At 47.6% G+C, this 15,836-nt stretch overlaps 2 protein-coding genes across 2 annotated transcripts in view; both read right to left on the bottom strand.

Annotated features, from left to right (window-relative positions):
- The window catches only part of LOC110503196 (rho guanine nucleotide exchange factor 17), a 107,335-nt gene extending 95,563 nt beyond the window's left edge, over positions 1-11,772 (bottom strand). The window contains exon 1 of the mRNA XM_036961715.1: positions 6,683-11,772. Coding sequence (XP_036817610.1) covers positions 6,683-11,575 — 4,893 coding nt within the window. The 5' untranslated portion in view covers positions 11,576-11,772. The remainder of the gene's footprint in view (positions 1-6,682) is intronic.
- The window catches only part of LOC110503477 (tumor necrosis factor receptor superfamily member 19L), a 166,124-nt gene extending 151,448 nt beyond the window's left edge, over positions 1-14,676 (bottom strand). The window contains exon 1 of the mRNA XM_036961716.1: positions 11,766-14,676. The gene's annotated coding sequence lies outside the window, so the exon portion shown is untranslated. The remainder of the gene's footprint in view (positions 1-11,765) is intronic.
- Positions 14,677-15,836: the final 1,160 nt, after the last annotated feature.

Genomic DNA, 15,836 nt, shown 5'->3' on the forward strand with positions numbered 1-15,836 from the left:
TTAGGAGAGCAATATCGATGGCGAGAAGAGGGGAGGAAGGAGAGAGTGTGTGATTTGATCAGAATATTTCCCATATGTTGTTAGTGACAGGTCTATCTGAAACAGACTATGAGTGATCACTCCCACGCACGCCTGTGTAAATATGACCCTCGCCCTAAAAGTACAGTACAAATTGAAGTCGCTCATACACACTAGAATGACATTGAGTAAGTGCAGGGCTGTGTGAGTCAAAGGGGGTTCAGGGCCATTATGCCAGCGAGAAGATAGATAGGGCCACATTCCTGCTGCCTGTCTAAGTGAAAACACCTCAGACCGTTCGTTGGGGGCTGGTCCTCTTCATCGCTCTCCCCTCCTTTTCTAAATTCAATTCAATTCAAAGGATTTTATTGGCATGGGAAACTTATGTTTATAATTCCAAAGCAAATGGAATGGACAATAAACAGAAAGGGAAATAAACAAGGGAAACATTTTAAATAAAATAGACATTTCAAATGTTACGTAGTGTTGTAACAAGTAGTCTCTATACTTCCCTCTCTCCTCCTCCCTCTCCTCCCCTCCCTCCATTTTTTCACACACTCTCTGAAACTATTCCGCTCCCTTCATTTTTGGCTCAGACTTCCCTCTTCTTTTCGCTGATCTTCTCTGTTTTTCCTCTCCAGTCTTCACCTGTCTCCCCCTCTCCCTCCCTCCCTCCCCCTCTCCCTCCCTCCCTCGTGCTATGTGTTCCTGTACCTGATATCTGGCTAAATCTCGCCTCAAGAAGTCTGAACGAGATGACCTCATCTCCCAGCAATGCTCAGAGAGACGAGAGAAGAGGGGGAGGCAGGAGAGAGAGACGAGAGAAGAGTGGCGTATGAGAGAGAGAGAGAGAGAGAGAGAGAGAGAGAGAGAGAGAGAATGAGAGAGAGAGAGAGAGAGATCAGATATAAATCTTAGAATCAGCTATTAAAGACTACCAGTACCCTCTGGATTATCAAATTACATTGAATGAGTTACAGGACAAAATACATCCCCTCCAACCCAAAAAGGCCTGTGGTGTTGATGGTGTTGTCAATGAAATGATAAAATATACAGACCACAAATTACAATTGGCTATGCTTCTACTCTTTAACATCATCCTTAGCAATGGCATCTTCCCCAATATTTGGAACCGAGGACTGATCACCGCAATCCACAAAAGTGGAGACAAATTTAACCCCAATTACTACCGGGGGATATGTGTCAACAGTAACCTTGGGAAAATCCTCTGCATTATCATTAACAGCAGACTCGTACATTTCCTCAGTGAAAACAATGTACTGAGCAAATGTCAAATTGTCTTTTACCAAATTATCATATGACAGACCACGTATTCACCCTGCACACCCTAATAGACAAACAAACCAAAACAAAGGCAAAGTCTTCTCACGCTATGTTGATTTTAAAAAAGCCTTTGACTCGATTTGGCATGAGGGTCTGCTATACAAATTGATAGAAAGCAGTGCTGGGAAAAATATACGACATTATAAAATCCATGTACATAAACAACACATTTCTTTCCACAGGGTCGGGGGGTGAGACAGGGATGCAGCTTAAGCCCCACCCTCTTCAACATATATATCAACAAATTGGCGCGGGCACTAGAACAGTCTGCAGCACCCGGCCTCACCCTCCTAGAATCTGAAGTCAAATGTCTGCTGTTTGCTGATGATCTGGTGCTTCTGTCCCCAACCAAGGAGGGTCAACAGCAGCACCTAGATCTTCTGCACAGATTCTGCCAGACCTGGGCCCTGACAGTAAATCTCAGGAGGACCAAAATAATGGTGTTCCAAAAAAGGTCCAGTCACCAGGACCACAAATACAAATTCCATCTAGACACACAAAAACGATACATGCCTTGGCCTAAACATCGGCGCCACAGGTAACTTCCACAAAGCTGTGAACGATCTGAGAGACAAGGCAAAAAGGGCCTTCTATGCCATCAAAAGGAACACAAAATTCAACATACCAATTAGGATCTGGCTAAAAATACTTGAATCAGTTATAGAACCCATTGCCCATTATGGTTGTGAGGTCTGGGATCCACTCACCAGCCCAGACCATGAAAAACAGCCCATTATTCCACCTCTACCAAACTTTACAGTAGGCACTATGCATTAGTGTTCTCCTAGCATCCGCCAAACCCAGATTCATCCATTGGACTGCGAGATGGCGAAATGTGATTCATTAATATGTAAACTTCCGACTTCAACTGTATGGAATCATGAGAATCACAATACATATAGAATCATGAGAATCACAATACATATAGAATCATGAGAATCACAATACATATAGAATCATGAGAATCACAATACATATAGAATCATGAGAATCACAATACATATAGAATCATGAGAATCACAATACATTTAGAATCATGAGAATCACAATACATTTAGAATCATGAGAATCACAATACATATAGAATCACGAGAATAACAATACATATCTTATCGGCACCTAAGTATCATGATAATAACGTGTCGTGAGGTCCTTGGCAATTCCCAACCCTAGTGCACACTGCACTATAGGAGGCTGGGTTGGTATTCAGCCTCCAGAGAAAAAGCTCACTTGCTATTAAACACACACACCCCATTGCACTCAGAACTACACTTGTTTGTAGTTCACTATTTCACTTTGGGATCAATTGAAAAAGTGTCAATCCATTCTTTGTCTCTCCTACTAGATCAGAGCATGAAGAAACAGACAGACACACCATGGGACAGTCACCTCCTGGGCCAACACACACACACACACACACACACACACACACACACACACACACACAGGCCGGTGGCCCTGGCTATCATCAAACACATCAGTAACCACAACAACTTCCTGTTTCCCTAAGCCCATTTCCTGTCTGCAGAGGATCACTCTGCTGCCAAGGCAACACAGAGTGGCAGAAAAGGGTATGTGTGTGTGTGTATATGTGTGTGTGTGTGTGGGGGTGGTTACGGGTTAGAGACAACACTCACCTACAACTTCCTATTGAAAAGTAATCACTGCTTGTGACACACAGTAATTTGACATAACAAAGTTATGTTAGATGGATAAAAACGTAACTTTATAGTCTCAGTAAAAGTGTGTGTGAGAGATAGAGAGACAATCCAGATAAGATTTAACCACAATGTGTGTGTGTGTCTGTAGAGAGAGAACCATCTTTATTTGAGTGATACCTAACGACATTAACACACACACACACACACCCAAGAAATACACAACCAGATCCCTAGCACAACACACACACGCACAACACACACACGCACAACAAACACACACACACGCACAACACACACACACACACACACACATCATGCATGATCTGTCACCATCACACTATTACAGCAGTTCTGACCCCACTGCAGAAACCAGACAATCAAATTCACACACACCCTAATGAGAGTTCAGACACACACCCTAATGAGAGTTCAGACACACACCCTAATGAGAGTTCAGACACACCCCCTAATGAGAGTTCAGACACACACCCTAATGAGAGTTCAGACACACACCCTAATGAGAGTTCAGACACACACCCTAATGAGAGTTCAGACACACACCCTAATGAGAGTTCAGACACACACCCTAATGAGAGTTCAGACACACACCCTAATGAGAGTTCAGACACACACCCTAATGAAGGGACAATAGATAAGGACTAACTACAGGCAGCAGGGGATAAGGACTAGAACTACAGGCAGCAGGAGATAAGGACTAACTACAGGCAGCAGGGGATAAGGACTAACTACAGGCAGCAGGGGATAAGGACTAGGACTACAGGCAGCAGGAGATAAGGACTAGGACTACAGGCAGTAGGGGATAAGGACTAACTACAGGCAGCAGGGGATAAGGACTAGAACTACAGGCAGCAGGGGATAAGGACTAGGACTACAGGCAGCAGGGGATAAGGACTAGGACTACAGGCAGCACAGGATAAGGACTAGGACTACAGGCAGCAGGGTATAAGGACTAACTACAGGCAGTAGGGGATAAGGACTAACTACAGGCAGCAGGGGATAAGGACTAGGACTACAGGCAGCAGGGGATAAGGACTAACTACAGGCAGCAGGGGATAAGGACTAGGACTACAGGCAGCAGGGGATAAGGACTAGGACTACAGGCAGCAGGGGATAAGGACTAGGACTACAGGCAGCAGGGGATAAGGACTAACTACAGGCAGCAGGAGATAAGGACTAGGACTACAGGCAGCACAGGATAAGGACTAGGACTACAGGCAGCAGGGTATAAGGACTAGGACTACAGGCAGCAGGGGATAAGGACTAACTACAGGCAGCAGGAGATAAGGACTAGGACTACAGGCAGCACAGGATAAGGACTAGGACTACAGGCAGCAGGGGATAAGGACTAGGACTACAGGCAGCAGGGGATAAGGACTAGGACTACAGGCAGCAGGGGATAAGGACTAACTACAGGCAGCAGGAGATAAGGACTAGGACTACAGGCAGCACAGGATAAGGACTAGGACTACAGGCAGCAGGGTATAAGGACTAACTACAGGCGGCAGCAGGGTATAAGGACTAACTACAGGCAGTAGGGGATAAGGACTAACTACAGGCAGCAGGGGATAAGGACTAGGACTACAGGCAGCAGGGGATAAGGACTAACTACAGGCAGCAGGGGATAAGGACTAGGACTACAGGCAGCAGGGGATAAGGACTAACTACAGGCAGCAGGAGATAAGGACTAGGACTACAGGCAGCACAGGATAAGGACTAGGACTACAGGCAGCAGGGTATAAGGACTAACTACAGGCGGCAGGGGATAAGGACTAGGACTACAGGCGGCAGGTTGTAGGTGCCCACAGTCACATATAATCATAAGCATGAGGTAAATAAAGTAGAGCAGAGCATTGCCCAGTCCTATTAGCAGCAGGCGCTAGTCCAATAGCTAATGTGCCCAGTCCTATTAGCAGCAGGCGCTAGTCCAATAGCTAATGTGCCCAGTCCTATTAGCAGGAGGCGCTAGTCCAATAGCTAATGTGCCCAGTCATATTAGCAGGAGGCGCTAGTCCAATAGCTAATGTGCCCAGTCCTATTAGCAGGAGGCGCTAGTCCAATAGCTAATGTGCCCAGTCCTATTAGCAGGAGGCGCTAGTCCAATAGCTAATGTGCCCAGTCCTATTAGCAGGAGGCGCTAGTCCAATAGCTAATGTGCCCAGTCCTATTAGCAGGAGGCGCTAGTCCAATAGCTAATGTGCCCAGTCCTATTAGCAGGAGGCGCTAGTCCAATAGCTAACGTGCCCAGTCCTATTAGCAGGAGGCGCTAGTCCAATAGCTAATGTGCCCAGTCCTATTAGCAGGAGGCGCTAGTCCAATAGCTAATGTGCCCAGTCCTATTAGCAGGAGGCGCTAGTCCAATAGCTAACGTGCCCAGTCAAAAGCATTTTTAACACTTGTTCTAACAAATGTTTGTTTAAAGCTTGAATAAGTTTGTTTGATGTGTGTTTTAATGTTTCTGCAAACAAATACACTCTGAGAATAACTATCGGAGTCTGTTCATGGCATTAGAGGCATGTTGTGTGTGCGTTAGTGGTGGAGAGCCTGTGTGTGTGTTGACCAAACAGCATTCAACAAGACTCAGGCAACAGGAGACAGTGAGAAGAGCAGTTTCTCTACCCAACCCAGGAGCCATATCTCTCCCCCAGAGCAGCTTCTCTCCCCCAGAGCCATATCTCTCCCCCAGAGCCATATCTCTACCCCAGAGTCATATCTCTCCCCCAGAGCCATATCTCTCCCCCAGAGCCATATCTCTCCCCCAGAGCCATATCTCTCCCCCAGAGCCATATCTCTCCCCCAGAGCAGTATCTCTCCCCCAGAGCCATATCTCTACCCCAGAGCCATATCTCTAACCCAGAGCAGTTTCTCACCCCCAGAGCAGATCTCTCCTCCCAGAGCAGTTTCTCTACCCCAGAGCCATATCTCTAACCCAGAGCAGTTTCTCTACCCCAGAGCCATATCTCTAACCCAGAGCAGTTTCTCACCCCCAGAGCAGATCTCTCCTCCCAGAGCAGCTTCTCTACCCCAGAGCCATATCTCTTACCCAGAGCAGTTTCTCACCCCCAGAGCAGATCTCTCCTCCCAGAGCAGTTTCTCTACCCCAGAGCAGTTTCTCTACCCCAGAGCAGTTTCTCTACCCCAGAGCAGTTTCTCTACCTCAGAGCAGTTACCCCAGAGCAGTTTCTTTACCCCAGAGCAGTTTCTCTACCTCAGCGCTATAGAGATAAGGAGCTTGGCAAACTGTCCTCCATATCTGCTCCAAACACTCCATCGCTAGAACATTCTACTGACTAAACACACACACACACGAAACCAAGCACTCACACATGCAAAGCGCGCACACACACACACACACACACTCACAATCCTGGCGCAGCTCTTTAAAGTTGGGCTGATGTTTTTTCATCCTGATTCATAAAGGTCCCCTCCCTGAACACATCATTACCAGCCTAATATGGGTAAGATACATGTCAGAACACAACTCCATCTAGCTGTGTTGTTTTCATCCATGACAACAGCAAACATTCAGCCTCCTCTCCTGCAACATCAAAACACACTTTTGACCACTTAGACACACACACACACACACACACACACACTCACACACATACACTCACACACACGTTGGCAATGTTACTCACCACTCTGGGTTTGGCACTCTGTGGGGCTGGTGTGGTCAGCTCCTCACTGCTCTTCCTCTGCAGTCTGGGTTCTCTGGCACCACTGGGAGTAGCAGGGCTGGAGTTGGACCCGTCTGGTACAGGCACCGTTCCTCTAGACCCAGACTCAGAACCAGACGGCTCGCTCTCGCCCCCTGGAGCATTCAGGGCCAGAATATACCGCTTGGTCACATCTTCCAGGGAGGGGGCCTCCTCACTGGTGGGCTTACCCAGGATGGAGGGTTCACAGGCAGGTAGAAGGGAAGGCGGATCCCCTTGGGCTCGCTGGGGCTGTGGAGGTGGGAAGATGGGGATGAAGGTGGCAGGTTCGCTGGCGTGGCGGACGTGCTTGGACCTAGTTTTGGGTTTGGGGGGGACCAGAGGCAATGGGGGGGTGAGATCAGTCTGGTCTTGATCCTGGTCCTCTGGACCTGGTTCCAAGTGGTCCGGCTCCTCTGATGCTGATTGGGTGACCCAGTTGGGGCGTTTCCTGTTGGTCCGCCGGCCCATTCCGGGAGACACAAGCTCCGCTAATTTGAGGTCAGAGTTCAATATCTCCCCTCCTCCCACTCTGTCTGTGTCATCACTATGGAGACAGGAGTGCACCTCCCTTTCTGATTGGGAGCGGAATTTCCTGACTTCATTGTTGCCATGACGACTAAGTAATGGGTGTCCACATTCATCTCCGAGCTCCCACAGCTCATCTCTCTGCTCACTCAGGATTGGCTCACTGCTGGAGGGCGGGATCTGACCAGGCTGATCCAGCTCACTGACTGGTTCTTTAGGGTGATAGTGACTTTTGAACCCTGGTTCATCAAGCAGGGGGCCGTCACCTCGGCGACTGGGGTCAGAGAAGGACTTCTTCTTCGTGGCTTTTCCGTTGTTCTTGTCATCCGTCATCAGTCTGTCCATCGCTCCTGGCTCCGCAACAATGTTCCGGATCACATTGCTGTAGTCGTCACGGAGACCACCATCACTGCACAGCGATAGGTCGCTAGCCACGCTGCCCGTGCATTCTGATAGATCAGCTGCAGAGGACGACTCTGGGACACTTCCTCCTCCGACTCCTCCTGCCCCCTTGGAGGAGAGAGAGAGAGACCCCAGCAGGTTACTATCCACAGAGAAGCTGTTATTCCCTTCTTCTGACACAGAGTGGCGCCGGTGAGGCATGGGGTCGCTTAGCGAACGGTAAACATCCCCGTTCCCGTTGGACTCCCCGGTGCTGCCGTTGCTGGAGTCAGAGCCCGCGTTCCCGGTTGAGGAGAACTTACGGCGGCGGCGTATAGCACTCGGAGTGGGAGGAGCCTCAAGTCCTGGGACTGAGGCACTCTGGGATACATTGGCCCTCCTGCTAGTACTGTTGTTGTTATTGACGCCGCTCATCTCTGTTACTACAGCAATGCTCTCACTCTCAACCCCAAGGGCAGGAACAGAGACAGGGTTCTCTCGTTTCTCTCTCGCTCCTCCGTTTAACCCTGATCCCTCTCGCATTCCCTCGTTTAACCCTGATCCTTCTCGCATTCCCTCGTGTAACCCTGATCCCTCTCGCATTCCCTCGCTTAACCCTGAACCCTCTCGCATTCCCTCGCTTAACCCTGATCCCTCTCGCATTCCCTCGTTTAACCCTGATCCCTCTCGCATTCCCTCATGTAACCCTGGCCATTCCTCCTCATGCAGAGCAGACTGCTTCCAGATGGTCAGGGGTTGACCCAGCACATCTCTGGCCAACGATGATCCTAAACTTGACCTGACAAATAACCTCTCAGAGTCACCCAGTCCAGCCTCTGGTTCTGTGACTATGCCCTCATCAGTGAGGCTCGACTCATGACCCGATAGCTCATCAACAGATCGGTCATAAAAAACGTTCTCCTCAGAATCTCCCTTCTGTTGGAACTTCTCTCTTTCTCTGTTTTCACACTCCCTCCTCTCTTTTTCCCCTGAAACAGCAACCTCAGCTTCTCTAGCTCTCCTCTCATCTTTTAATTCACCTCCCTCACCCTCTTTTATCTCCTGCTCCTCCACTTCTTTTCTTTTGAAATCCTCGTCTTCAGTGCCATCTGTTGCTAGCACATCATCATCATCATCATTGTCAACATCCTCGAGAGCGCTCATCTGGCAGATATCTCTGATTACCTGTCTGGCCTCCTGGACATACCGGTCCTGCAACGGAGTGGGCATCACATCCTCATACCCATAACCCCCTGCTCTGCAGTCTCCTCCATCACTCTCCACCTCTCTGTCAGGCACCGCCCCCTTCCCTCCATCCCTCTCTTCGTCTTGATCCAGACATTGCTCAGAAGAGCTTCTTTTAGCCGAGGAGCTGGCTGGATGTTGTCTCCCTACTGGTTTATCGGAGTTAGTGAAGGATTTGGCACGTCTGAGAGTCGCAGTGAGGTCCTTTAATGAAGGGCGGAGTCCTGGGTAGAGGCCTCTTGACCCCATCCTGTACACCGTAGATGACCCCTCAGTAACCCCTGACCTGTCCGTCTTTCGAACTCTGAGATCTGATAGGTCACTTTTCAGGAAGCTAAGGAGAGACATAGTTTCTGAGGCTATGTCCGGGTTTGACATTGACATCCTGTTCTTGTCCTTATCACCGACAACGCCACCACTTAGCAACCGACGGAACACTGTAGTCTCCTCCCTAGCAACCCCTCCAGTGTCCCCTGTGGCTGGGGATGGGGGATTGACAGGGGGAAGAATGTGGGGTTGGCCTCTAACAGGGGCGGGGTAAAAGGTATCCCCGTGTCCAAAGCTGGGGGAGCGGTACATGGTGAAGTTACCGTGGTAGGTCTTACTGAGCATGGAAGAGGAAGCACCAACCACACTGCCTGGGGTAGTAACATTACAGTTCACCCTTCTGTTAGCATAGCTAGCTTGGTCCTCTTCTTTCAGCGTCTCGGTGCTACAGTATCTACTGCTGCTCTGCGAGCCACCGGGACTCGAAATAAATGACGAAATGTTGACCTTTGACACCCGCGACACCCCTGAGAGGGGTGTGGTCATGCGAGATGTCCCCGCCCCAACTGATGTGTATTTGCGTCTGTAGCTCCCCTGAGCTCCCATCTGGTTAGGAGTGGAATTGCATCCCCACTGTGCTGCACAGGTGCTAGAGGCTTTGGGTTCTCTGAGCCGGTTCCGGGAGCTCCCAGTCTGTTCTGCGGTGATGTTCTGTTGGTGTCTCTCAAGGTGTTCCATCATACCCGTCTGCTCGTCGTCACTGTCGTCTGACTCGCCATCGTCTCGCCCCGTAGCTACGGCAACCTCGTTGTTCTTCTTTTTTCTCAGTGAGCGGCGTCTCACGGTGTCTCTGCTGGGTCCTAGTGAAGCAGGGCTGTCCTCCTCACTGCCTGAAGACCTGCCGAGGACCTTACCACCCCACCAGCCATTCTTACCGCGGGAGAGGTAACCTCCACTGACACCTAACGATTGAGGGCTCCTTCCTCCTGCTCGGTGGTGGTAGTCCTCTTCTTCGTCTCCTGAGCTGAACCTCCAGCGGGCTGTGATGGCTGCCCTGGCTGAGGCTCTATCGGAGGAGGGGGCCACCGGTCTGGAGGAGCTATGTGAGGAATGCAAACTGTCCCTGGGCTGCCCGGCCCCCTGGCTTTGCCTCTGCTCTCCAGAGGGGCGGACACGGGAGGAGGAGAGGCCCCTGGAGTTGCTCCGAGGTGGGGGGGCAGGTGCAGCGGTGAGGACAGAGGGTGGAGGGTCAGAGTTCAGACTAGAAGTCCAGGTCTCAGGCCCCTCTCCTCCACTGCTGGGGCTGTGGGCTCTGTGTGTGTTTGATGGCTGCGCCACCCTAAGAAACCTACCACTTCTACTAATACTAGCGCTGGCTGGCTCAATCTCTGCGTCGTCTGAGTAGTGCTGGTCAGCGTGAAAGGCTGAGTCCATGCCCTGGTGTCTCCTCTCTCTGCCCAGGGAGGCAGCCCTGCTGAGGTGTCTGTCTGACAGTGAGAGGCTAGTGGCTTCAGGGGTTGGGCTGTTGGGAGACTGCCTGTCGGTTATGTCTGCTAAAGAGTTGTCTTTAGAGCTGGTGGAGGGCTGGCTCTGGTTAGAACACTTTAAATCCTCTGCATCAAAAAGCTCTCTGATCTTGGTGACACTGGGCCAGTAGGTTAGGTCAACGTGAACAGGAGGATCTCCATGGTGACTTGGGAAGTAGCTCCTGTGTGACTTGCAGGCAGGCGCCCCACTGACAAAAACGTAATCCTCAGTGTTGTTATAAGAGACAGACGGATCAATGTGGGAATAATCTATTTTACCAGTCCCAACGCTGCCTTGAGGAGATTTGCGAGTATACATCCATTTCTGATTTCTCTCCGAATCCGATCCAGAGACCGAGTCTGTGCCCGAATAAAACTTATGTTCGTAAACTTTAGTGTCATTCGGAGACACTGTTAAAACCGTGTCAGTAACTTGTAAATATCCACTGTCCTCATGGAATGATTTCCGTGATGGAGACCCTTCTCCCCTGTTGCTTTTAACCCTGGGTAAAGTTGTGCTTTTTCCGGCAACGTTACTGCCAGGGCTCGGAGCTCCATGCGTTCGAGACGAATTAGTGCTACTGAACTTCTCTGTGAGTTGGCGAATAGAGGGAGAAATGGAGGAGAGAGGAGTGGAAGAGCATTTCTTTAGCTCTGCGGTTGGGAGGCTGGCAGCGGAGATTTTGGAAACTTTCCTTGACACACTAACATTACGCATAGCCGAGGGCTGCACTTTCTCGGCCGCTGCTGTAGATGGAGGGGGAAGGGCGCTGCTACTACCCTCCAAATTCGTTGTTTTGTTTAGTTGTTCTTCACAGCAACTTTTGTTCGCGCTACAACCTAACTTTTTGAAAGAGACACTGCGATACACCTTCTCCTTTTCTGCCATTGTGCACGTCTTTATTTTGCTCGTTTTAACCCCCGTTCAACCTGGTACAATAGGCGAGTTTTAACCACAACTTGCAGGCAAGGGTTTCTCTCTACTCCACTGAAAAGAGGGCTACGGGTTTACACTAAAATGAGAGTGAATTGTGGAGTAAACAAAGTGAAAGAAATAGATAACTATTCTGCATTCTGACCTTACAATATGTCCTCTCGAATCGCATCCAAGCACGACGAAAAAGGGCAAAAGTTTGTCCAAACGTTTCTCCCTTCAACTATGCAGGGTTTTTTTTTTCTCCATAGATTCCCCCATATTCCCGAATCTTTCCCATCACTTTATCCACGCGGATTGCCCTAAACTCACAATTCAATATAATCCCGAACTGTTGCTATGTTCCTTATTTTTGTTGACATAATTGAGTGATTTGTGTTTTTGAATGCAAATGCCTGAGAATGAGAGAACAGTCGTGGGCGGGACTAGTCGGGGTATAAGGGCTGTCATAGCCCCTCGGGAATAGGCAGAAAAAACCCATTTCCTTTTAGATGGGGATAAACAGATATTGCGGGCAGAGAGGGATAATTATAGCTCAGGACCGTGTAAACCGTCGGAGCGCTGAGAAAATGTACTTGAAACTAAATTAAACTAGAATAACATTTGGTAACAGTGTTTCCACTGTCAGTGTATTTAATTAAGTGATTATTAAGTGCTGACTCGCGCGGGGTCGTGAGTGTCGTGTTTGCGAATTGTGTCAACGTTTATAAAGCATTTTCTCTCGTGCACAAGGGTTTATGGTTTTTCCCATGACTTGTCTGGTAAAGTAGCTCTTTGTTCGAGCAGGGCTATTATACCGTCCTCTGGGCGATGGAATGTTGACCGCAGCGCCATCTTACGGTCGATGTATAAAAGTTCATCATCCTTTTTGCTCTTAGTGTCGAGCCTATGACCTGCCTCTCCCAAAAACCTACTCCCACTGTTTTTGTAGATGAGGGGCAGAGCAGGAACATAACATTTCTAATGAATATATGAACTGTATACCAGAATAAAACTCATTTGGTTGATAGATGTAATCTTTATTGACAACAGCAAGTTTATTACAGTGTCAACAGGCTTGTTAAATTGGAGAGGCCATCTACAAAGCAGAGGCAGGAAACAGCTCAACTAATAAATACATGTACTAACAGAAGTGAAGAAATAAAAACTAATTTTGTAACAAAAATATAATTCACGTTCTCTTTATGTTATAAAAATAAGACTTCACTGTAAAAAAAAAAAAAAAAGAATACACTGACTCAAATATATCTGCTCCAAGAAGAGCATCTGACATCTACCTTGGTTCCTATTAGACCCATACAGACATGTGCCCCACACATAAAACGTATCACTTCATTAAGGGCCTTAAGCTAAGGAAGAGGTTAAACAAACACAACACACACAATCACATTCCAGACAGACTTAGGAACAAAAACATCAGCTGTCACTCACATTTGACCAAAACAAGCCAATAATTTGTGGTATTGAGTAATCCAATCTTCTGCAGCTGATACACATGGGAAAAACAGCGGATCTGTCAGTCCTGTGATATTCTCTTGGAGACTTGTGTATTTACAAGGCCATGGTTTGAAAAAAAATAAACAGAAAAACAAAACACATTAAGCAACATTTAACTAAAATAAAACTAGACCTCATCCTGTAGTGGCAAAACTATTGAGCAGTGAATTAGACCACAAAGCATCAGTATCCATCTACATGCCAGGGACGCGTTTTGTCATGCATACAAGTGCTTATTTCAAGACATTTAAAATGTTTGTCTCAGACATTCTCACCTTTAAAATATGTCTAAATACCTATTAGATAGGAAAGGTACAGTACACACAAGAAACAAGGTCACCACAGTCGAAACACACAGTCCTTTCAAAAGGATAATTCAACCCCAGAATATATATATATATATATATATATATATATTTTTAAATGAAACTCTGGCCAATTTGGTGAAAGTATGTGTTCTATCGGTAGGTCAAATAAAACATTTCCTAGTGATTTAACTTGGAAGTGGTCAGTCGGTGAAATCAGGAAATCTTGTAGGAACGCGTCATAGCTAGATGGTTCTCATCACGTTTCATAAAAGCTTTTAAAAACAATTCCCTGCACTCCAGATCACCAAATCGGCCAATAGATGGGCATACTTGTCTAGAGCTCATCCACTCATTTACATATATAACGGGTGGGTCTAATCCTGAGTGCTGATTGGTTAAAACCGCATTCCAGCCGGTGTCTATTCCGCAAATTACCACCGGCTAAATCTATGACGTTAAATGCCGATTTACTCTGTTCCATCTCACTGCGCAATCCACTGTCTCATCCACCCAGCCAGGAAATGTATAAACTTCATCTCCACTATAAAAAAGCATTTAGACATTCTCACATTTTTTTGGGACTAACATTTAGTATTCAACAGCCGAGATTTGTATAAACCTTGCTGTCTCGATCTCCGACATTTGCAACATTGTTTCAATAATTCCCCCATAGCCAGTGTCTCGGGCCTAACAACACCCGTGTCAATATATCCTCCAAAGACCGGCTTTTCGGGCAAATATCATGACAAAGTAAACATTTCACTTAGATATGCTCAATCTAAAACACTGTACCAATTTATTCAACTCAGTTTTGTCCTTCAAGTACCATCTTGCAATGCATACTGTGTGCCTGTGGGGAAACGTGGATCATTGTTGAAACCATGGATCATTGTTGCCATAAGGTATTCTGTACTCACTCTGGGAAGAGAGGAACTGCAAACTGAACAGTGAGATATACTCCTAAATTGATAGTAGATTGTTTAGGTGATTTTACAGCCAACTAGCTACTTTACATGCTGATATTGACTTTGCTATTGTTGTGTGTAGCCACGTTTGCTCGCAAGCCCAGAAAGAGAGCATTGCATGTGTTGTAGTTGACTTGAGCTGCAAAAGTTTCCACATCGATTTTCAAATAGCTAAAAATTAAATATTTGTTCAAAAAAATAAATATATATATATATACACACTGCTCAAAAAAATAAAGGGAACACTTAAACAACACAATGTAACTCCAAGTCAATCACACTTCTGTGAAATCAAACTGTCCACTTAGGAAGCAACACCGATTGACAATACATTTCACATGCTGTTGTGCAAATGGAATAGACAACAGGTGGAAATTATAGGCAATTAGCAAGACACCCCCAATAAAGGAGTGGTTCTGCAGGTGGTGACCACAGACCACTTCTCAGTTCCTTTGCTTCCTGGCTGATGTTTTGGTCAGAGTGCAGCTCATCCAGGATGGCACATCAATGCGAGATGTGGCAAGAAGGTTTGCTGTGTCTGTCAGCGTAGTGTCCAGAGCATGGAGGCACTACCAGGAGACAGGCCAGTACATCAGGAGACGTGGAGGAGGCCTTAGGAGGGCAACAACCCAGCAGCAGGACCGCTACCTCCACCTTTGTGCAAGGAGGAACAGGAGGAGCACTGCCAGAGCCCTGCAAAATGATCTCCAGCAGGCCACAAATGTGCATGTGTCTGCTTAAACAGTCAGAAACAGACTCCATGAGGGTGGTATGAATCAAATCAAATCACATTTATTTATATAGCCCTTCGTACATCAGCTGATATCTCAAAGTGCTGTACAGAAACCCAGGCTAAAACCCCAAACAGCAAGCAATGCAGGTGTAGAAGCACGGTGGCTAGGAAAAACTCCCTAGAAAGGCCAAAACCTAGGAAGAAACCTAGAGAGGAACCAGGCTATGTGGGGTGGCCAGTCCTCTTCTGGCTGTGCCGGGTGGAGATTATAACAGAACATGGCCAAGATGTTCAAATGTTCATAAATGACCAGCATGGTCGAATAATAATAAGGCAGAACATGAGGGCCTGACGTCCACAGGTGGGGGTTGTGCTTACAGCCCAACACCATGCAGGACGTTTGGCATTTGCCAGAGAACACCAAGATTGGCAAATTCGCAACTGTGCTCTTCATAGATGAAAGCAGGTTCACACTGAGCACATGTGACAAAGTCTGGAGACGCCATGGAGAACTTTCTGCTGCCTGCAACATCCTCCAGCATCACCGGTTTGGCGGTGGGTCAGTCATGGTGTGGGGTGGCATTTCTTTGGTGGGCCGCACAGCCCTCCATGTGCTCGTCAGAGGTAGCCTGACTGCCATTAGGTACCGAGATGAGATCCTCAGACCCCTTGTGAGACCATATGCTGGTGTGGTTGGCCCTGGGTTCCTCCTA

This window comes from Oncorhynchus mykiss, chromosome 24, assembly GCF_013265735.2.
Source record: "Oncorhynchus mykiss isolate Arlee chromosome 24, USDA_OmykA_1.1, whole genome shotgun sequence".
Taxonomy (NCBI): Eukaryota; Metazoa; Chordata; class Actinopteri; order Salmoniformes; family Salmonidae; genus Oncorhynchus; species Oncorhynchus mykiss.